This window comes from Bombina bombina, chromosome 3 (genome assembly GCF_027579735.1).
Source record: "Bombina bombina isolate aBomBom1 chromosome 3, aBomBom1.pri, whole genome shotgun sequence".
Classification (NCBI taxonomy): Eukaryota; Metazoa; Chordata; class Amphibia; order Anura; family Bombinatoridae; genus Bombina; species Bombina bombina.
Genome location: NC_069501.1, coordinates 1,003,732,078 through 1,003,756,891, shown reverse-complemented (window position 1 = coordinate 1,003,756,891; position 24,814 = coordinate 1,003,732,078). Strand labels below are relative to the sequence as shown.

The 24,814-nt window shown below is 37.8% G+C and overlaps 1 protein-coding gene across 3 annotated transcripts in view; it reads left to right on the top strand.

The window, feature by feature from the left end:
- Positions 1-24,814, top strand: part of STAT6 (signal transducer and activator of transcription 6) — a 465,172-nt gene that overhangs the window by 419,443 nt on the left and 20,915 nt on the right. For all 3 annotated transcript variants that reach the window (XM_053708174.1, XM_053708172.1, XM_053708173.1), the window contains exons 16-19: positions 5,621-5,678; positions 10,167-10,253; positions 16,224-16,304; positions 23,587-23,661. In XM_053708174.1, coding sequence (XP_053564149.1) covers positions 5,621-5,678; positions 10,167-10,253; positions 16,224-16,304; positions 23,587-23,661 — 301 coding nt within the window. The remainder of the gene's footprint in view (positions 1-5,620; positions 5,679-10,166; positions 10,254-16,223; positions 16,305-23,586; positions 23,662-24,814) is intronic.

Here is a 24,814-nt window from a genome sequence, read left to right as displayed (position 1 = left end):
GGAGTAAATTAGAAAGTTGCTTAAAATTTCATGCTCTATCTGAATCACGAAAGAAAAATTTGGGGTTTAGTGTTCCTTTAAGTTATTAGCTGCAATGACGGCTTCACAAGTGGTCATTAATAAGCTGGGATGATTGACAGGCCATTCTGTCATGGGATTGGTCGTATAAACACGGGCAGACATGTTGCGTAGCTGGGAACCTTGTCAACCCGCCAGTTGATAACTTGTGTGTTTGTTTTGGGCTTTTAAAGGGACAGTGAATTGAAAATATTTCTATCATGCATGTGAGATAGCATTATTCAACTCTCTCATGGCCTAATGCAACTTTTTCTTTTACAAATTATTTTCTATACATATCTGACTCTGTATAATGTATATTTATTACTCTTTTTCCATAATTTCTACACATTTATAGTGTTAACAGGTTTGTGCGATATTAAGCCTGCCCAATATAATTAGCATTATTATTATTTTTATTTTTGTAAAGCAGCAGCAAATTCTGCAGTGCATTACAGTGATTACAATAAATAAAGACAGGACAGGGAAAGGTATATTAGGCTGCAAGTATAAGAGGTTCCTTCTACTAGAGAGCTTACAAATTAAAGGGAAAGTAAACATTGGCTAATATGTTACATATTTCTGCACTATGTGCATAATCATGTAACATAACGATAGCCTTGTGTTTGACATGTTTATAATAAATAAGTAATTTTGCCGCTCATACTATACTTACCTTTGTGTGAAGCAGTCTTCTTCTGAGCAGCAGTTTTTTTAAGTAGCACGTCGCAAACTCAGTGTCTAATCCCAGCGAGCTCCGTGGCACCATACAACTACATGTAGCGCGCTCCCATGCTAGGTAAAACTGTCGGCTACAATGCTTAAGAGATTGCGCGAGTCACAAGGTTTGATGCTGTTTCCTACAATTTGAAGCATACACTGTTATATCAAGACATATGTACTGTATAATAGGTTATATATGTACTGTACCGTTAAATGCCTGGCATCACAACCTCTTTGTGCTATATTTTATTTGTTATGTCCGCTAAGCCCTATTCTCTGATTGGGATTTCAGAACTCTATTATAACCTTATGGGACCACAGACGCATATCCGGTCATATGTGTATAAACCATAGACTTGTAATGCTAGCACAAAAATGCAAGCGTTATGGATTGCTCTCCAGGGATGATAAAGTTACAAACCACTTGTATTTCTGCACTATGCTTGTAATCTAGGCCTTTATGGGGAATTACAATTTGGGGCCAATTTATCATGGCCCGAATGGAGCCAGATACATCTGTTTCCGCGCGAGCCTTCAGGCATTCAGCGATGTCGGGTGGACATGATCGCTACAGCAGATCATGTCCGACACTTAATAAATCAGCCCCTTTTGTCCCTTTAAGTATGTCCTTCCACTACCTAAAGCAGAGTTTTCCAAACTTTTCATGTTGGTGACACACTTTTTAGACCTACATCATTTTGCGACACAGTAATTCAGTTGTACTAGCAAACAGGAGGTTAAACTAATTTGTTTTAAGAGATACGGACACATACATAAATTATATAATAACTAAATGTATTTACAAATAACAGTATGTAATTATGTGCAAGAATTAAAAAAAGTTTAATAACACCAATAGCTACTTACTATTTTAATGGGATGTATGAGGTTGATGGGATGAACAAAGTTTCTGAATATTTGGTGGAATATTAGCTAAAGACACTCGCATTTCATCATCAAGCATTTTAAGCTTCCACTTCCTATCCAATGCACTACTGGGAGCTAGCTGAAAGGAAAAAAAACAACACTTTGACTTCTGACTTCAGCTCAGCATTTAAGCTGCCACCCTCAGAGCTCTGCGAGTCTGACTGACTACTGCCCGTGCTGCAAACACACTGCTGTTCCACTCACTGACTACACATGCAGTCACGAGCCGATTGAGGAGTCTACACGTGCAGACACGAGTCAATGTTCCACCAAAGCCAATGGGAATAGTTTCAGTTCCCGCTGAGCTGCGCCAATAGGTTAAGATGATCTGTGACCCACTAGGTGTCAACCACGTGATATGCGTAGCAGGCAGGCAGAAAGTCGGAAACCCCCCAAAAATGTTAAATTCCCAAATATTTGTGTTAAAGCAGGGACACACCTACACACTGCTGCCGACACACTAATGTGTCACGACACACAGTTTGGAAAGCACTGACCTAAAGGTTCATATGAGACTCTTTGGTTCCTGTTATTCAATGACTCAGACTGTAATTTTATTAGTTACATTATTTTATAAAATATAACAAACTTCAAGCATTGTTTAATTAAAAAAATAGGTTAATTTTAGAAAGAAGAAGTATATTTGAATTGCAAAATATTTTTATTTTTTTTACAGAAAGGTTATTAGTTAACCATTCAGATGAAATACCGCCAAGAAAAACAGATGCTCTTTGATACATATAATAATAATAATAATAATAACTAGTATTTATATAGCGCCTTTCTCCCAGCTTTTTTTTTTCAGCGCTCGCTCTCGGAATTAACCAAATCGGCAGCTGAATAGTAATAGTTGTTATTATTACCCAATTTAATGGTACTCATTTTATCGACCTCGGAAGGATGAAGGGCTGTGTCGGCCCTGCTGGGATTTGAACCTGTGACCTTGGATTTTTTAAACAGGCTTTAACACTAGGTTTGACAATTTATGTATTAGGTAGATAAGCCGGGCCTGTTATCTCTTATCTATACTTTAACTTACAGTGATCAGTAAGATTAGTGTGAGTTATAGGTAGCACTGAAATACGATTTGGTTTATTTTTCATATATGTTTTTTCATTAACATTGTTCATTACAAAAAATAATATGAAGAGAAACTGTGTATTTAAATAATAATAATAATAATAATAATTTGCGATTTATATAGCGCTTTTCTCCCTGTGAGACTCAAAGCACTTTACAAATATACCAACATAATCCATAAAAGTTAGGAGTTTCTGAAGGTCAGATAAGAGGACTGAATGCTTGATGGAAGAGGTGGGTCTTTAGCTTTTTTTTAAAAGTCTGTAAGGATGGTGCCTCTCTCATTGCGCACGGTAAAGAGTTCCAGAAAGTAGGGGCAGCGTGGCAGAATGCTCTGTAGCCTGAGTTTGTCCTTATTCTTGGCACTAAGAGGAGGGATGTGTTGGCTGACCTAAGTGAACGGGATGGGATGTAGGGTGTCAGGAGCTCTTTCAGGTACTGTGGGCCTTGGTTGTTTAAGGCTTTGAAGGTCAGCAGGCCAATTTTAAAATATGTTCGCCATTTAATAGGAAGCCAATGCAGGGAGTGGAGAACCGGTGTTATGTGGCAGGAGCGAGTTTGATTGGTCAATAGTCTGGCTGCTGCGTTTTGTACTGTCTGAAGGCGATGGAGTTCTTTTTTTGGGAGGCCCAAGTAAAGTGCATTGCAGTAATCTAGCCTAGAGGATACAAATGCATGGATTAATGTTGGCATATCATCCGGTGGAATTAAGTGTTGTATCCTGGCTATGTTTTTCAGATGAAAGTAGGCAGATTTTATTACGGAGGAAATCTGCTGTTTAAAAGATAGTCCAGCGTCAATCTGCACTCCGAGGTTTCGTACCTTTGCTGAACTTACGAGTTCAGAGCCTCCAAGCTCCAGGCCAGTTGGGTGATCGTGGGATATTTTTGATGCCCGGGGTCCCCTCACCAAGAGTAACTCTGTTTTGTCCGGGTTCACTTTGAGACAGCTAGCATTGATCCATTCTATGAAGTCTGTTAAGCAACTGTTTATGCGGCATGCTGGGTCTGTAGTATCTGGAGCAAAGGAGAAGTAGAGTTGTGTGTCATCAGCGTAACAATGATACCTTAGGCCATGTCGGTTAATGATGTCCCTCAGTGGTAGTAAGTAAATTGCGAATAGCATGGGAGACAGGATAGATCCTTGTGGAACTCCGCAGGCCAGTTCTGTTGGTGCTGATGAGCTTGATCCTGATATTACTCTCTGTGATCTACCAGCGAGGAAAGATTTAAACCAGTTAAGGACTGTGCCTCCTAGACCACAGATGTACTGCAAGCGCTCTATTAGAATCCTATGGTCAATGGTGTCAAATGCAGCTGAGAGATCCAGGAGGATTAGAATGGAGTAATCACCTTTGTCTCTTGCCATGAGGAGATCATTTAGCACTCGGACTAGCGCTGTTTCAGTGCTGTGGCGGCATCTGAAGCCTGACTGGAAAGGATCGAATATGTTTAGGCGTGATAGATGGGCTTGCAGTTGAGTTGCCACTACTTTTTCAATTATTTTCCCCAGAAATGGGAGGTTGGATACTGGTCTGTAATTAGTCATGCAGTCTGGGTCTAATAAAGGTTTCTTTAGGAGTGGTTTTACCACAGCTTCTTTTAGAGGATCTGGAAAGTCTCCTGTTTTTAGTGAACACTGCACTATTTTTGTGAGGACTAGGGCGAGTGTTTCAATGCATCCAGATATGAGCTGAGTTGGAGCAGGGTCTAAGTCACACGTAGTAGGGTGCAACTTTTGTATGGTGTTTTTAACTTCTTTTATATCCACATTTGTAAATGTGGACCATAAACTGGGGCAATCTGGCATTCCATTGTAGTGGTTCTGGTGTATAACTGTTTGGCCTGCTGTGATAGCGGTTCGGATTGAGGAAATCTTGTCTCTGAAGAAGTTTGCAAATGCTTCACATTTATCCTGAGAAAAGTTGGTGGGGCTAAGCATGCATGCTGGTTTGCAGAGCCTTTCTACAGTGCGAAACAGTTGCCAGGGTCTATTGTGGGAGAGTGCAATTTCGCGTGATAAAAATGAAGATTTTTTCTGAGTTATCTTGGATTGATATTTATTTAGATGTTTGGTAAGAGTGGCATTATCCTCTGGATCATGTGTTCTGCGCCACTTTCTCTCGAGCTTACGTCCTGTTCTTTTAATTTCTCTGATGGAGCTATCAAACCATGGTGTATTGTTGTGGGTTTGGACAGTGCGTGTGCGAGATGGTGCAATGCTTTCTAGGGTGTCTCTCATGGTTTTGTTGTAGAGTCGGACTAAGGAGCTGGGGTCTTCGCAGGTGCCCATTAGTTCACTTAGATCCATATGTGATGCTCCAGTGGTGTCACCCCTTTTAATGAGCGGTGTTTGACCAGGTTCTGAGGCTGGTGTCTGGTTGATTGTGATACAATGGAGAAGTGAATGGAGTGGTGGTCTGACCAGGTAACTGGGTTTACAGTTACTGGTGACACCAATGTTATAACCAATAATAACCAATGTTCCTATAAAAGTTAGTTGTATATTATGTGATGTGTAAATTAACTGCCCTCGCTTTAGTTTGTTTCCTTTATATATTTTCTGTATAAGACCTGAACGATATTTACTATGGAGTTCAGCGAGAAAAACAACTCTTAATAATATGATGCATATCAGCACGCTGGTCTGATCTCTATGTGCAGTACAAGATAAATGGACATGTTTTTAAGTCAGTTTGTAGAATATGTTAACTAACATCTTCATCAATATTTGTTTTATTCAAGATGATTTTTTTTTCCCACATAAAACCCACTTGCTTCCAACAACCCATATATAACCCCCCTCTCTTCTTTATTTGTCTTTCTACCCACAGAGGAGACGGAATTGCCAAATGGGTATAAAAAGGCTACAATTCAGATGAAACTAGATAGGTAAGCAATCAACAGGAAGTTTATGGCTTCTCTTTATTTTGACCTTTATTCATATTTGCTGTTAGACAACCTATTTGCCTGGTTTAAGTGCTGCAATTTGGAAACTGTATCATAAAATTAAAGCCATCTAATGTTATCTTGTATGATCGTTATCAGCTGTTGCTGAGATTTAGTTATAAAAATTTCAATATTATATTGAAGTATTTTTGTTTTATATCATAAAAAATACTTTTAATTGGTATATAATTTTATTGTACAGTATTTAGAATATTACTTTTGTGGCTCAGTGAACATTTTTCTTTCTTTTGGAATGAACATCGTAAAAAAGAAAAAAGATGTCTTGTTGATGGCAAATGAATATGTATTCAAGAGACACAGGGCCAGATTACAAGTGGAGCGCTAATAAACGCTCCCACTCGAGCATTAAATCGCTAGAAGTAATCTTTTTGTGCATGTTCTTTTGCTATCATATTATGAGTTGAAAGTAAACTTTTCACTTGCACGCTAACCAAAAGAGCGCAAAAAGTCAAAGTTAGAATATTGTGTGCACGTCCACGTATTCCCCCTTAGAAAAAAATGGGGGGGGGGGAAGAACACCCCACTCTCGTGCAAACCTGATTGCATATTCTCAAGTGCAGTAACCCGACATAAAAAAATGAATATTTCACATTCCAATGTTCTTCACATACAAGAATATGTTCTATTTATTCTTAAATAAATATTTCTACATATACCTGATGGTATTTTAGTACAATATATATCTATACCTATTTATATATATAGATCAGTGTATAGAAGGGCACTCTTAGGATTTGTACATAAACCCAATTTTTTCTTTATTCATAATATCAACAAAACATGGTCGACATTTCGGCCCTCATTCAGGCCTTCATCAGGACATATTTAATCTGAAATCAGCTGTGCAGCGGAACTCCCAGTCAGAAATATATATATATATATATATATATATATATATATATATATATATATATATATATATAGAGAGAGAGAGAGAGAGAGAGAGAGAGAGAGAGATGATTATATATAGGTATAGATATAGATAAATATAGGAATATCTATTTATAAATTTCTACAACATATTCCCCTTTGTGAAGAACATTGGAAAGTGAAATAGTCACAATAAATACATAGTTAAAACCTTTATTAAATATGAATATTGCATAAATATGATTTTACATGTTTTCATCTACTTAAAGGGACACTATACCCAAACATTTTCTTTCATGATTAAGGTAGAGAAAATAATTTTAAACAACATTCCAATTTACTTCTATTACCTAATTTGCTTTATTCTTTAGATATACTTTAATGAAGAAATAGCAATGCACACAGTGAACCAATCACAGGAGGAATCTATGTGCAGCTACCAATCAGCAGCATACTAAGCATATCTAGATATGCTTTTCAGCAAAGAATATCAAGACAATGAAGCAAAATAGATAATAGAAGTAAATTAAAAAGTTGTTTATAATTGTATGCTCTTTCTAAATCATGAAAGAAAAAATTTGGGTTTCATGTCCCTTTAACTGCAAAGGGCTCCAATGCACTTCTGTATATGTCTATATGTGTGTGCATATGTATTTATGTGTTTATATGTGTCGATATGTGTGTACATATGTATTTATGTGTTTATATGTGTATATGTGTGTACATATGTATTTATGTGTTTATATGTGTATATGTGTGTACATATGTATTTATGTGTTTATATGTGTATATGTGTGTACATATGTATTTATGTGTTTATATGTGTATATGTGTGTACATATGTATTTATGTGTTTATATGTGTATATGTCTGTAAATACATATATATATATACATATAAATACATAAATACAATTGTACACACACACACATATATATATATATATATATAGACATACATATGCATCTCTAGACATGTATACATATGTATCTCTATGTTAAAGCCCTTTGCCTGCCCTTTTTTTTCTAACACCTGAGACCTCATATCTTTGAGCCTTTATAACTTTTGTGTGCAATATTTTTTTTAAATATGTTTTTATTAGATGGTGTTATTATGAGTGTAACTACATTGTGTAATATATTGTTGATGTATTTTGTGCAACTTTTTTTGTTTTGCAAAACAGTTAATCAGAGCTCTGAAGTTTCGGCAATCATTCTAGTGTAAATCGTTATTGCGCTCAAATGATCGAATTTACGTTCAAATCATAATACCAGCGGTAAGCACTACAAGCGCAAACAGCCGCGATAAACCCCTTACTGCTCGAGGGCAAACGTTTGTGCTGCACTCGTAATTTGGCCCACAGTGTGGAAAACAATGAGCTTTCAAATTAGACACATACGATACTATAGGCATTAAATCGGGAAGACGCACCAGGATTGTACAAATATTACTGAGACATAAAAAGGAAACTGATGAAGGCTTGTGAGAAGCTGGCAGACATGTTGATGAGGCAGATTATAGAGGCAGGTACAGGGTAAATGGTAAATAGGAAAAAGAATAAAATAAAGCAAAGGAAGATAACAATAACTATGCAATATAAAAGTATAACATACAGAACCCAGGAGTATAAAGAAAACACATACAGGCATATTTGTTTCCTCCCCCTTCCCACTACTGCGTCTTGGAAATGGTAAATCTAGCAATGGCCAATAAATAATCTCAGATATTGTCATAGATAAGCTGTATTCTTAAAGGGACAGTAAAGTCATAATTAGACATTCATGATTTAGACAGAGCATACAATTTTGAACAACTTTCCAATTCACTTCTATTATTTAATTTGCTTCCTTCTCTTGTCATAAGACTGCTGCTCCTTAAAGGGACATGCCACTCACATTTTTTTCTTTTATGATTTAGAAAGAGAATGCAATGTTAAACAGCTTTCTAATTTACTTATATTATCTAATTTGTTTTATTCTCTTGATATTCTTTGATGAAAAGCATATCTAGATATGCTCACTAGCTGCTGATTGGTTGCTGCACATAGAACCATCATGTGATTGGCTCACCATGTGCATTGCTTTTTCTTCAAATAAGGATATTTAAAAAATGAAGCAAAATAAATAATGGAAGTAAATTGTAATGTTGTTTAAATTTATATTCTCTATCTGAATCATGAAAGAAAGATTTTGGGTTTAGTGGCCCTTTAACTCATCCACCACCTGTGAGGCGGCGGACAGCAATAAGCCCGATCTTACATGATCGGGTTGATTGACACCCCCATGTAAGCGGCCAATTGGACGAGAATGTGCAGGGGGCGGCATTACACAAGCATTTAATTAGAAATGCTTGTGCAATGATAAATGCCGACGCGTATGCTGTCGGCATTTATCGATGTGCGGTGGACATGATCTGCTACAGCATTGCTGCTTGTTCAACAAATGCTACCAAGAGAATGAAGCAAATTTGATAATAGAAGTAAACTGGAAAGTTGTTTAAAATTGTCTATTCTACCTAAATCATGAAAGATTTTTTATTTTTTCATGTCCCTTTAAGAATAAAAAAAACCTTATACTTGCCATGAATTGGTTTAACGCCTAAAGTCAGAGGTTTAGTAAGAAAAGTGAGTAAAATGCATAAAGCTAAGCAACTGTTCATGGAGTTGTTTTTCCTCTGTAGTGTATAACAGGATTTGCAATCAGGTCTTTATATTTTTGTTCACTATAAAAAATGTGCCTTTTCTTTTCTCATTTATATCTTTAGGTTCCAAATATTTGCATTAAGTTTCTGTTTCCTGCATGAGACAAGTGTAAAATAGTGGACAACAATAAACACTAAAGGTTGATTTCTGGTGATTCCTGTCCGCCTCATCAGGGCAGACGAACAGGAATCGCCGGAAATCAACCCGATCGAGTACGATCGGGTTGATTGACACCCCCCTGCTGGCGGCCCATTGGCCGCGAGTCTGCAGGGAGCGTATTGCTCTCCCCATTCAGCGAGGTCTTGCGGACCTGATCCGGACTGTCGGATCAGGTCCGCAAGACCTTTGATAAATAGGCCCCAGAGCGTGCAATTTTAAGCAACTTTCTAATTTATTCCTATTATCACTTTTTCTTCATTCTCTTGGTATCTTTATTTGAAAATGCAGGAATGTAAGCTTACCAGACAGACGATATTTGGTTCTGCACCATGGATAGCACTTGCTGATTGGTTGCTACATTTAGCCATCAATCAGCAAATGCTACCCAGGTGCTGAACCAAAGATGGGCCAGTGCGTAAGCTTACATTCCTGCTTTTTCAAATAAAGATATAAAGAGAACGAAGAAAAATTGATAATAGGAGTAAATTAGAAAGTTGCTTAAAATTGCCTGCTCTGTCTGAATCATGAAAGAAAAAAACTGGGTTCGGTATCCCTTTAAGTCAAACAGTAACTGATAAAACCGAAATGTATCATTTGCTTCAAATAATGACAATGTGGTAAAAATAACAAGATGTTGCACATCTTTTTAAAGTTTTTTTGTGTGTTTGTTTTTTTACCAGAGAACCAGAAGAAGAAAATATCAACAAGATGGATACATTGCCTGGGAAAGGAATGTACCCAGATATTACACAAATACCAACAATGCAGTAAGTGGCACTAGTTCATTTTACTTTCCTGTAAACCCGTTAATTCCTGTATTGGGACTGAGTTTTTTTTACAATCCCGGTGACTTTGACTGGGATTGAGTTTATTTCCGTGTGTTTATGCAGAAAAAGGGCAGTACCATGTTGGCCAGTGTAATCAAATAAAATACAAATTCTTTAGTCAGAAAATAACAAAAGTGCTGTACAGGTAATACTCTTAGTTAACTAATAGTGGACACAGTTGCAAGCTTTCAGAGAATGCATGAGAAGAGACCTCAGTGTCCTGAAAGCTTGCAACTGTATCCACTATTAGAGCAAGATTATAAGTTATGTGCTAAACCCAGTGCGTAAATAACACAAAATATTTAGCGGTACCGCACTTTCCATAGCGCTGCGAGTCCACAGTTGCATTCCTTACTTGTGGGAAATACTGAACCTGGCTACCAGAAGGAGGCAAAGACACCCCAGCCAAAAGCTTAAATACCTTCCCCACATCCTCATAACCTCAGTCATTCTTTGCCTTTCATCACAGGAGGTTGGCAGAGAAGTGTTAGAAGATTTCGGAGTAGTCTCTTATGGAGGGTAGTACTCTTCGAGATGGGACTGGAGTTTTAAGTAGTCCTGTCAGACTCTCAGTGAGAGCATGGATAAAAGTCCGGAGATGCAGGGAGAGTCTTTCTGCGAAACCATCCCGACTCGTATTAACAGCTCCATAAGCAAACAGCGTTGACAAGTTTCGCTGCCTGCTTTCTTCACTCATATCCATGTCAGAAGCTCTGCTACAATCTGTCACACTTGAAGGGCCATGTTACTGTTCCACGGCATAGATTCTGGTAAGATCGTTTCATATTTTATACATGTATGATAACGCAAGAAGACAGGGTCACAGTGTGGCTCCTTTTATCTGTATAGAATCAAGGGTTAATATCTCCTGAGGGGGATTATTGAACATTGGCTAATAATCTTATATGTTTATTTGATTTTATGCTGCTTTTATGTGTGAGATGTTATGGGCTCATAGGCTGTTATGGAATATACAGGTTTCACTTTCACTTTGAGAGCTGTGCAGCTTACAAGCTTGGCGCGCTTTTTCTTATAGCAGTGATTGTCCTGCATTGTGCACCATGTGATTCATTCCTTTTTTCCTGACCGGGTGTCTGTCAGAGAGGAGTCATAAATCTCTGTATTGTCTGGGTCATTGGAGGTGGTGAGTGCCCCAGCCATTGGGGTATAAAGGTGCCATTTTTTTAAATAAAATAAGATTGTTTTATTTCTATAGTTCTTCGGTTATTTCACTAGCGATGGAGGATTTTGTTACTTTAGAGGGTACTCCCTCTATTCCTAATGAGTAATTCCTGTTTATGTTGTAAGGAGGCCTTAGATCTGCCCTCTCAATTATGTTCCATATGTCTTGATAATGTGATAATATCAAACATTTTTTATACCACTGAGCCGTCCACCTCTGAGGAGTTGTCATCCAGTGAGGTGCGTACCTTACATTCTTATCCCTCTACACAAGCAGTTTCCCGTAGCATTGCTGATCCTCTATCTGGAGGGGGCCTGTTTTCACCAGACGTTATTGTGCAGTTTAGACGGCGGTGTCTGCGGCCTTATTGCTTTACATCGCCCTGCTAAGCACAAGCGAAAGGTTACATATTACACTCCTTCCTAGAGTACATCAGATATTTTATTGGATTTAACTGATAGGGTTATCCGAGGATGAAGTTCTTTCTGAGACTTTAGAGTATGAACATTCTGGGTCGGAGACTGCTGTCTCAAAACCTCCGGCTGCGGAGGAACCAGACTTTAGTTTTAGGAATTTGCACTTTCTTCTAAGGGAAGTTTTTAGCGAATTCAGAGGTTCCAGAGGCCAAATTGCCTAATGAACCTTTGATTCCTAAATTGGATAGAGTTTGAGGAGAGGGTAGTAAATTATCCTTCCCTGCTCCTGTTAGATGACAAACATTATTGAGAAGGAATGGGACAGGATTGGATTCCTTTTTGCCCTCTTCTTCCTTTAACAATTTGTTCCCGGTCCTGGACTCTCAATGGAGTTGTGAGGTTCCGTCCCTAAAAGGGATGGCTCTATCTTCACCCTTGCTAACATACTACTATCCCGCTTGGGGATAGATCTTCATTTAAAGAGCCCATGGATAAAAGATGTTTGAACATACAGGATATTTGTTTCAACTGGCGGCGACTGTTGCCACGGTTGCTTGGGCTTACGGGATTTTATTGAGGGGGAGGGTCCCCTCGATGTTATTCAGGAAAGAATTAAAGCCTTGAGGGTTGCTAATTCTTTTATTGGTAATGCTAATAAGCAGATTATTCGCCTGAATGCTGCGGTTTCAGCTTTTTCTGTTCAGGACCATCGGGCTCTAGCAGATGTCATGGTCCGCGGATATGACTTCTAAGTGTAGACTTCTTTCATTCCCCTTTAAGGGAATGATTTAGTTTGGTCCAGGCCTGGACTCAATTATCTCCATGGTCACAGGGGGCAAGGGTGCCCTCCTACCGCAAGAGAATATGAACTAGTCTAGGGGGCAATTTTTGTTCCTTTCGTTCCTGGAATAAATCCAAGCTCTGTCGCTCTTTCAGTGGCTTGGTTCAGGGACGTGCAGGATCCATGGGTTCTGGAGGTCATAGCTCAGGGTTACAAGATAGGTTTCAAGTCTCAGTCATCCAAGGGCAGATCTTCCTCTCTTTTCTGTCTTCCTGACCAGAAAGGAGGAAAGCCTTTCTGGGGTGCATACGGGATCTGTCCTCTTAGGAGTTATTGTCCCGGTGTCTATCGCAATGAGAGGTTTGGGATACTATTCAAACCTTTTCGTGGTCCTGAAGAAGGAGGGAACTTTCCGTCCGATTCTGGACATAAAGTGCTTAAACAAGTTTTTAATTGTCCCCTTGTTCAAGATGGAGACATTAAGGTCCATTCTTCCACTCATTCGAGAAGGGCAGTTCATGACCACGATAGATTTGAAGCATGCTCCCTTCACATACCAATCCTCAAGGACCACTTCCAGTTCCTACGGTTTGCATTCTTGGACCAGCACTTCCAGTTTATTGCATTTACCTTTGGTCTAGCTATGGCTTCAAGAAATATTTTGAAGAGTGGACCATTTGGAATCTCTCCTCTGTCTTCTTTGTTCCCATGGATAGAAGATAAATAGAGAGAATTCTCTTTTATCAAGTACCAGGGTAGAATCATGGGTACTATATTAGAATGAGAATATTCTAATGGACCAGAGACGTTGCAAGCTAGCTTCAACATGTCTTTCCTTCCAGACCTCCTTAAGGCCATCTGTGGCTCGGGGTATGGAGGTGATTGGTCTCATGGTGTCCAGCATGGACATAATTTCCTTTGCCACGTTTCACCTTAGACTGTTGCAACTGTGCATGCTAAAGCAGTGGAACGTCGATCATTTGGATCTGTCTCAACAGATTTCTCTGGAAATCCAATCGAGAGAATCCCTCTCTTGGTGTTTTTTTCCGGATCACTTGTCCCAAGGGACGTCCGTCTTAAGACCATCCTGGGTGATTGTGACTTCCGTTGCGAGTCTGTCAGGATGGGGAGCTGTTTGGAGTGCCAGGAAGGCATAGGGCCTTTGGACTCCGGAGGAAAGCTCCCTCCCAATCTCTTTTTGGATCTTCAGGCAATATACAATGCTCTGAAGGCTTGATCTCTGCGGGGTTTGTCCCAGTTTATTGGATTCCAATCAGACAATATAACCTCTGTGGCTTACATCAACCATCAGGGGGGAACGAGAAGCTCCTTAGCTATGAGGGAAGTATCTTGGATTCTGGAGTGGGCTGAAACCCACATTTGTTTGCTGTCAGCGATCCACATTCTGGGTGTGGACAACTGGGAAGCAGATTTCCTCAGGAGACAATCCTTTCATCCGGGGGAATGGTCTCTCCATCCCGGGTGTTGCAGAAATTTGCAAGAGGAAGATCTTATGAAGTCTGAATACCAAGCTACCCAGATATGGGTTGAGGTACAGGGATCCTCTGGCAGACAGCTGTCAGTACCTAAGATGGCGGCAGTATTTAGGGCATGGTAGGTTTAGAGAGCTATTTGGGGGGATCAGGAAGGTGGGGTAAGGGGGATCCTACACTGCAGAAAATCTAAAAAAAATATATATAGTTTATAAAAAAAAAACCTTACTTTTTCATACTGGCAAACTGTGTGCCAGTACCTAAGATGGGGGTGACCAGTGGGGGGGGGGGGGGGTGAGGGAGGGCTGTTTGGGAGGGATCAGGGGTTGGGAAGTGCCAGGTGGCAGGGTTATCTCTACACTAAAGCTAAAATTAACATTTTAAGCTACCTAATTAAACTCTTCACTGCTGAGAATAATAGATATGTGGTGCGCAGCTGCAATTAGCGGTCTTCTAATTACCAAAAAGCAATGGCAAAGCCAGTCTGCTATTTCTGAACAAAGGAGATCCCACAGAAGCATTTACAACCATCTGTGCCATAATTGCACAAGCTGTTTGTAAATAATTTCAGTGAGAAAAAGTTTGTGAAAAAAGTACCAATTTTTTTTATTTGATGGCATTTGGCGGTGAAATAGTGGCATGAAATATACCAAAATGGGCCTAGATCAATACCTTGGGTTGCCTAATTAAATATATATAGAGATTCGATAGGTAAATTAATAAAAACAAGGTCTATTTCTGCGATTAGAGTGATAGCAAAAATGCTAAAAATGCTCTGGTATTTTGGGCAAGTTTTTGTTTGGATGTCCCGGTAGTGAACGGGTTAATATACTTTTTACCTCTGTGATTACCCTGTATCTAAGCATCTTCTGACAGCCCCCTGATCACATGACTATGACGATTTATTATCTATTGACTTGCATTTAGTATTGTGTTGTGCTAACTCTTAAATAACTTCTCGGGCATGAGCACATTGTTATCTATATGGCCCACATGAACTATCAGTCTCCTGTTGTGAAAAGCCAATATAAAAGCATGTGATTAAGAGGATGTCAATATAGCCTTTGAAACAGGCAGAAGTTTAGAGGTTTAAATGTTATAAAGTGTATTAATATAACAATAAATGTTGGTTGTGCAAAGCTGGGGAATGGGTAGTAAAGGCATTATCTATCTATTTAAACAATAGAAATGTTTGTGTAGACTGTCCCTTTAATACTTTAATTTAGTGTTGACGATGAAGGGGGTTGGTGGATTAGGGTTTAATAGGTTTATTATAGTATTTGCGATGCAGGGGGATGGAGGTTTAGGGGTTAATAGGTAGTTTATGGATGTTAGTGTACTTTGTAATATTTTTGTTATGAGTTTTGTGAAACATTTTTGTTTTGCAAAATCCATAACTACTGGTCTTTGATCGCGGAATGGATCGTGGCGGAATAAGCTATAGAGCTAGCGTAATAGCCTGACTGAACAACTTGTAATACGGGTGACCTGAAAATTCCACACTCAAAAGCCATTTTTTTTAGTGCGAATTGGAAAGTTGAGGTACAGGCTAAAACGATAGCGTTATAGCTGTACCGACACGACTTGTAATACGCGTGACCTGCCATTCCGTGCGCAAATGCCAATTTTTCAGTGGTATAGCCATACCGCAAAACTTGTAATTTTGGTGTTAGTTAGCTAATAAAGATATCACCTGTACATCACTTTTGTTATTTTTTTACAAACTGATTTTTATTTTATTTTCAGTGTGTTTGTATACTTTTGCATATGCATTTGTGTGCATATGTACATATTTCTCTTCAAAAAATATTGTAATCATTACAGTTTCTTTATTACCGTGTATTTTTACACACCCTATATTATTTTTTTCCCTAAGCTACCCTGTTTTTGTTTTACCTCTGTCCATTCTTATCACTTGATTATCATTTTATTTTATCTTCTCTTTTTTCCCCTTTTAACTTTTTCCTTTATGATGTCAATGTTTTTTATTATTTTTTCTATATAGTTCACATTTCATAAAATATTTGTTTGTTTTAGGCCTGCAATGTTCCCCTCATCTCCAATTGCAAGCCCCCCTCTGTGCATACCTGTGGCAATGAGCCAGCCACAATTTGTCTGGTGAGTTTGATACAGTCTTATTTAGGAAAAAAATCTTCCTACGCTTTGAAAGACCCATGAATTTGGAATCTTTAACACAGCTTAAAATTTAAATAGACAGATTAGATTCCAGAGCTACACAAATATTAAACCCTTAAAGGACCAGTAAATACAGTAGATTTGCATAATCAACTGCATGATGACAACACAAGCAATAGCACATAGGGGCCAATTTACTAATGTGCGACATTTATCATTGCACAAGCAATTCTGTTGAAATGCTTGTGCAATACCACCCCCTGCACATTCGCGGACAATCAGCCGCTAGCAGGGGGTGTCAATCAACCCGATAGTATCTTATCTAGCTGATTGCTGTCCGCCGCCGCTTATTAACTTCCGCTTCAGGAAGACCTGAAGCGGAATGGGTCGGGAGCAGCATCCCCTTAGTCTGAACTATAAGTGAGAAGTAGATTTTTTGCTGACAAATTTCAAAGTTATGTCTATTTTCACTGCCCCCTGTATCATGTGACAGCCATCAGCCTATCAAAAATGCATCTACGTATATTATGTGAATTCCTGCACTTGCTTAGTAGGAGCTGGTGACTCAAAAAGTGTAAGAATATAAAAAAAACTGCAAATTTTCGCCTAGATTACGAGTTTTGCGCTATAGAGGGTGCGAAACGAACACAACAAAAGTTGTGTTATTTCACCCTCCATAATGTTGCCATTACAAGTTTCTGAAAAGCCGCCTTGTGCATGCGATATGGTGGCGATAAGTTCCACAATCCAAGATCTGAGGATACGTGCTCATGCACGCTTTCCCCATAGACATCAATAACACCTGAAGCGCGAAATGAAAAGCTCCATAACGCAACCCCATTGATGTCTATGGGAAAAAAAAGTTACTTTTAAACCTAAATCCCTGACATAAACCCCAAGTCTAAACACTCCTAATGTGCCGCCCCCGACATAGCCGACATAGCCGACACCGCAATAAAGTTATTAACCCATAATCTGCCGCTCCCGACATCACCACCACTAATAAAAGTTATTAACCCCTATTCTGCCGCTCCCCGACATCGCCACCACTATATTAATGTTATTAAACCCTATTCCCCCTCACCCCAACATCGCCAACCCTATAATAAAACTATTAACCCCTATTCCGCCGCTCCCCGACATCGCCGCCACTAAATAAAGTTATTAACCCTTAAACCTCTGGCCTCCCACATCACCGCCACTAAATAAACCTATTAATCCCTAAACCATCAGCCCCCAACATTGCAAAAAACTAAATTAAACTAGTAACCCCTAAACCTAACAACCCCCTAACTTTAAATTAGAATTACAATATCCCTATCTTGAAATAAATAAAAACTTACCTATTAAAAAAAACAAGTTTAAACTAACAATTAACCTAACATAACTATTATACTAAAATTAAAATAACTACCAATTAAAAAAACTAAATTACACATTAAAAAAAAACTAACACTACTAAAAAAATGTAAGTCTAAAATTACAAAAAATAAAAAATACTAAATTACAAAAATATAACAAACACTAAATTACGAAAAATAACAAACAAACGGCCAGATTGCGAGTTTTTCATTATGAGCGGTTCGGTAATAATTTGCAAGTTATTGTCACTGCTTACCTCCCTATAGTGCTGCTATTATAGGTTTGCAAAAACCCGACGTTAGCAGGCAATATGGCAGCATTGAGCTCCATACCGCACACAAATACCAGCGCTGCTTTGAGCTGGTTTTACGTGTTCGCGCACAATTTCCCCATAGACATCAATGGGGAGAGCCCATTGTTACATTGTAGCTATCTTAGGTTTTATTTTTATTTTACAGGTAAGTTTGTATTTATTTAAACTAGGTAGACTAGTTAGTAAATAGTTATTAACTATTTACTAGCTACCTAGTCAAAATAAATACAAATTTACCTGTAAAATAAAACCTAACCTGTCTTACACTAACACCTAACCTTACACTACAATTAAATCACTTACATTAATTAAATACAATTAACTAAATTACACAAAATAAAAAAGAAATTATCAAGTATTTAAACTAATTACACCTAATCTAATAGCCCTATCAAAATAAAAAAGCCCCCCCAAAATAAAAAAAAACCCTTGCCTAAACTAAACTGCCAATAGCCCTTAAAAGGGCCTTTTGCGGGGCATTGCCCCAAAGAAATCAGCTCTTTTACCTGTAAAAAAAAATAGAAACAACCCCCCAACAGTAAAACCCACCACACACACAACCAAACACCCCAAATAAAATCTATCAGCCAATCGGAATTAAAGTTGAAAAAATCCTATTGGCTGATGCAAACAGCCAATAGGATTGAGCTTCAATCCTATTGGCTGATCCAATCAGCCAATAGGATTGAGCTTGCATTCTATTGGCTGATTGGAACAGCCTATAGAATGCTAGCTCAATCCTATTGGCTGATTGGAACAGCCTATAGAATACGAGCTCAATCCTATTGGCTGATTGGATCAGCCAATGGGATTGAAACTCAATCCTATTGGCTGATTGCATCAGCCAATGGGATTTTTTCAACTTTAATTCCGATTGGCTGATAGAATTCTATCAGCCAAGCGGAATTCAAGGGACGCCATCTTGGATGACGTCCCTAAAAGGAACCTTCATTCTTCAGTAGCCATCCACAGAAGAGGATGCTCCACGCTGGATATCTTGAAGATGGAGCCGCTACATGTCGGAAGCATGAAGATAGAAGATGCCATCTGGATGAAGACTTCTGCTGCCTGGAGGATCACTTCTTGCCGCTTGGATGAAGACTTCTCCTGGCTTCGTTGAGGACATCTGCCCGCTTGGATGAAGACTTCTCCTGGCTTGATGAGGATGGATGTACGGTCTTCAAAAACTGTAAGTGTATCTTCGGGGGTTAGTGTTAGTTTTTTTTTAAGGGTTTATTGGGTGGGTTTTATTTTTAGCTTAGGGTTTGGGCAATGGAAAAAAGCTAAATGCCCTTTTAAGGGCAATGCCCATCCAAATGCCCTTTTCTGGGCAATGGGGAGCTTAGGTTTTTTAGATAGGACTTTATTTGGGGGGTTTGGTTGTGTGGGTGGTGGGTTTTACTGTTGGGGGTTTGTTTGTATTTTTTTAAAGGTAAAAGAGCTGATTTCTTTGGAGCAGTGCCCCGCAAAAGGCCCTTTTATGGGCTATTGGCAGTTTAGTTAGGCTAGGGTTTTTTTATTGGGGGGGGCTTTTTTATTTTGATAGGGCTATTAGATTAGGTGTAATTAGTTTAAATATTTGATAATTTCTTTTTTATTTTGTGTAATTTAGTGTTTATTTTTTTGGTAATTTAGTTAATTGTATTTAATTAATGTAATTGATTTAATTGTAGTGTAAGGTTAGGTGTAGTGTAAGACAAGTTAGGTTTTATTTTACAGGTAAATTTGTATTTATTTTAACTAGGTAGCTAGTAAATAGTTAATAACTATTTACTAACTAGTCTACCTGGTTAAAATAAATACAAACTTGCCTGTGAAATAAAAATAAAACCTAAGATAGCTACAATGCTAGCTTAGGGTTTATTTTACAGGTAAGTATTTAGTTTTATATAGGAATTATTTAGTTAATGATAGTAATTTTTATTTAGATTTATTTTAATTATATTAAAGTTAGGGGTATTAGGGTTAGAATCAGGGTTAAGTTTAGGGGTTAATAACTTTAGTATAGTGGCGGCGGTGACGTTGGGGGCGGCAGATTAGGGGTTATTAATATTTAACTAGTGTTTGCGATGCGGGAGTGCGTCCGTTTATGGTTTAACATGTTTATTATAGTGGCGACGATGTCCGGAGCGGCAGATTAGGGGTTAATCATTTTATTATAGTGCTTGCGATGTGGGAGGGCCTCAGTTTAGGGGTTAATAGGTAGTTTATTGGTGTTAGTGTACTTTGTAACACTTTAGTTATGCGTTTTATGCTACAGATTTGTAACATAAAACCCATAACTACTGACTTTAGATGGCGGTACGAATCTTGACGGTATAGGCTGTACTGCTCACTTTTTGGCCTCCCAGGCAAAACTCGTAACACCAGCACTATGGAAGTCCCATTGAAAAAGGACTTTTTTAAAAGTGCGGTAGTTACGTTGCGTTATGGCCAAAAAAGTGTGCTGTACCGCTATACCTGCAGGACTCGTAATTCCAGCGGTAGTCAAAAAGCAGCGTTATGAGGCTTTTTCACTCATAACGCAAAACTCATAATCTAGTCGAAAATGATCTAAAATAAAAACAATTACATCTAATCTAATAGCCCTATAAAAATAAAAAAAGCCCACCCCCCAAAAAATAAAAAACCCTAGCCTACAATAAACCTTGCCCTAAAGAAATCAGCTCTTTTACCTGTAAAAAAATACAATGACCCCCCAACAGTAAAACCCACCACCCAACCAACCCCCCAAAATAAAAAACCTAACTGTAACAAAAACCTAAGCTACCCATTGCCCTGAAAAGGGCATTTGGATAATTTGGTTTGTTATTTTTCGTAATTTAGTGTTTGTTATTTTTTGTAATTTAGTATTTTTTATTTTTTGTAATTTTAGACTTACATTTTTTTAGTAGTGTTTTTTTACTGTGTAATTTAGTTTTTTTAATTGGTAGTTATTTAAATTTAGTATAATAGTTATGTTAGGTAAATTGTTAGTTTAAACTTACCGTAGTTTTCTTTAATTTCACAGGTAAGTTTTTATTTATTTTAAGATAGGGATATTGTCATTTTAATTTAAAGTTAGGGGGTGATAGCTTTAGGGGTTAATATTTTAATTTATTAGTGGCGATGTGGGGGGGCTGGCGGTTTAGGGGTTAATCAGTTTAATTACTAGTGGGGGCTGGCGGTTTAGTGGTTAATAGGTTTAGTTAGTGGCGGTGTTGTCTGGGAGCGGCGGAATAGGGGTTAATAACTTTATTATAGTAGCAGGGATGTGGGCGGCAGATTAGGGGTTAATAAGATTTAAATAGTGTTTTCTATGCGGGAGGGTCTCGGTTTAGGGGTTAATAGGTAGTTTATGGGTGTTAGTGTACTTTGTAACACTTTAGTTATGAGTTTTGTGAAACATTTTTATAACTACTGGTCTCAGATAGCGGAATGGATCGTGTCGGTATAGGCTGTAACGCAAGCATTTTAGCATCATTGCACAACTTGTAATACCAGCGCTATGGAAATCCCACGCAAAAACATAAAAATTTTTTGAGTGCTGATTGACGTTGCGTTACAGGCTAAAATGCTTGCAGTATAGCTATACCGACAAGTCTCGTAATGGCTGCGTTACTGTTTTTACGCTGAATTGGCCATTTTTTCAGCGATAAAACCGTAACGCAAAACTCGTAATCTAGGTGTGTGTTAATAGAAGTAAATTGGAAAGTTGATTAAAATTGCATGCTCTATCTGAATCATTACAGTTACATTTTTACTTGAGTGTCCCTTTAATGTAGTTTATCTGTTAGGAGAATTGTGCAAAGTGTCTCAGGTGGATTACATTGAAATGGACACAAAAGTCAAAATTAAACTTTTATGGTTCAGAAACAGCATAATCATTAAAGGGATATGAAACCAAACATTTTCTGTTGTGATTCAGATACAACTTTCTATTTTACTTCTATTATCAATTTGTATTTGTTTTCTTGGAATCTTTTTGTTGATAAGCTCAGGCGAATGCCCATTTCTGAAAAAAAAATATGGCAGCAATTTTGCAAGAATGTTTTCCATTTGCAAGAGTGTTAGATGGCAGCACTATTTCCTGCCATGTGGTGCTCCAGACACCTACCTAGGTGTCTCTTCAACAAAGGATACCATGGGAAATTTGATGATAGAAGTAAATTAAAAACTTTTTTTATATTTTATGCTCTGTCTGAATCACAAAATACATTTTATGGGTTTCATATCCCTTTAAGAGACTTTTCAATTAACTGCTTTTAATACATGTATTTCATTTTCTTGGTATCCTTTGTCAAAAAGCATACCTATTGTAGGTAGCTTCAGAAGCAGCAATGGGTTAACTGGGATCTAGCTGGTAACTGGTGTCTATGAACATATTGGCTCACCAAATGTGTTCAGCGAGGTTCCAGTAGTGAACTGCTCTCCTGGAGGTAGCTTAAACCCTTGTGCAGAATGTTAAATACATAGGGGTTTATAGCAATTGTTAGGAAAAGCTTAGTAAAATAATTTATTTACAAAAATCCCCATAGGTATTAATCATCATAGGTATTAGTCATCATAGGTATTAATCATCATAGGTATTATTCATCATAGGTATTAATCATCATAGGTATTAATCATCATAGGTATTAATAATCATAGGTATTAATCATTGGATAAACTTTTCCAAAGGAGTGTGATCAACCCTATAGTGACATTCAAACAAGTTATCTGCAAACAATAGTGCAATAATAAAATACTTTAATATATGGAGATTTTGTATTTATATATATATATATATATATATATATATATATATATATATATATATATATATATATATAAAGAAAAGAAGCACTCACTGACTTTTCATCAACATTTTATTGCAATAAAATCACTTTGCCACATTTTGATGAAAGGTCAGTGAGTGCTTCTTTTCTTTATATATCTACAATCCACTGCATAGCACCCTGAGAGCTGTGGAACGTTGGTGAGAGTGCACATACACCTATTTTTGCCTATATATATATATATATATAGTGCAGCCAGTGAGACCAAATAATTACACAAAACAGGGGGTATTGATGCACAACCCCCTGCAAATAAACAAAACATATTTAAATGCTGCAACAATTGCCTGCATAAAACGCCTATGCTTTTATTTTAAAATAGTGATCTTAGTCTCACAATATTCAGCTTAGTCAGTCACCAACTTACAAGGTGTCCCAGTGTTGACTGGTCCTAACACTACAGTACTTTATGGGCTGAATCATTCCTGCTTTTCCCCTGTATAATAGAATGAGACTCCCTGGCTTTATATACTGTACATAAAATAAAAATAATTATAAAAATGACTTTTTTGATTAATATGTCAGTTCTGTTTAATTATGCATTTCTTGCTCCTTGTGTCTTTTTCGTTAAAAGCGTGAACTTTATTTTATAACATATTTTCTTCCTTTGAATGGATATTATTATAATGCATTTAAGGCACAATCATAAATCACTAGAAATTGTCAGGTCTGTCATGTAAAAAAAAAAAAAAAAAAAATCAGATATTATTGTTTAAAGTTCAGATTTGTTTATATAAAGTAATAATTGGATGGTTTGTTTTTCTTTTTATAGTAATATGCAATTACCCGTACTTCAACAAACTCAGAGCCCTTTGCAAGCATTTCCTTCATACACTGACAATGCAAGGTGAGATAAGAGGGTATGGAAATGGCATAATTTGTTTTTTCTCAACGAAACAGTAGTTTTTAAATAGAACTTGTTAGGCTTTGATCACAATCTTGCACTTGTTTTTGGTAGATAACGATTTCTGAACTTCAGCCGCTATTGTCAGTGTGTTTTTCAAGTGATCTTAATCCTAAAATGCCATTAATACCCAAACTCAAAATTGTTACCTTCTGAAAAGAATACAAAATCATTATCTGCTTCTTTATTGCCCCAATTTTGTAATCCAAAAACTAATGGCTCATGTTTAATACGAAAAGAAATGGTGATGTTGTGGATTCAGCAATAAATCACAAGTTAAAGGGCCTGTATACTGATTGATCCATTTTAATAGTGTGTGATGATGCTAATATGTGACATGTGCAATTAACCTTTTTGGTAACCCTTCTTTCTAATGTAACTCCTGGGTGTTGTATTACTTTATGCTGGACTGTTATATTGTTGCTGAACTTTGCTTGTCTGATCACTCTTCCTGCTTAACCCCTGAACTGCTGGATTGCTATACTGTTGCTAAACTCAGCTTGTCTGACCACTCTGCCTGCTTAACCCCTGAACTGCTGGATTGCTATACTGTTGCTGAACTCTGCTTGTCTGACCACCCGGCCTGCTTAACCCCTGAACTGCTAGATTGCTATACTGTTACTAAACTTTGCCTGTCTGGTCCTTCTATTGGTTTACCCCTGAACTGCTATACTGCTGGATTGTCTTCCTGTTGCCGCAAATGACTACCCTGCCTACTGTGAGTACTGCTTACCTCATTTTACAAACTCTCTCTGCTCTGAGATACTTCCTATAAATGTTTCAAAAACTTTTATAAATCTCACTTTATTAATGATTTGCAAAACTACTTTAAACTCCAAATCCTACTAGTCTGACTGTTTCCTGTTTATAGCTGCAGCTCTTGAGCACTTTATCAACTGCTGCTCTTGAACTTACCTTGTTTGCTTCAATACCTGTTCTCTCCTAGGGGTAGATTTATCAATGTGCGGGTGAACATCGATAAATGCCGACAGCATACACTGTCGGCATTTATCATTGCATAAGCATTTCTAGTAAAATGCTTGTGCAATGCTGCCCCTGCACATTCGCAGCCAATCGGCCGCTAGCAGAGGGTGTC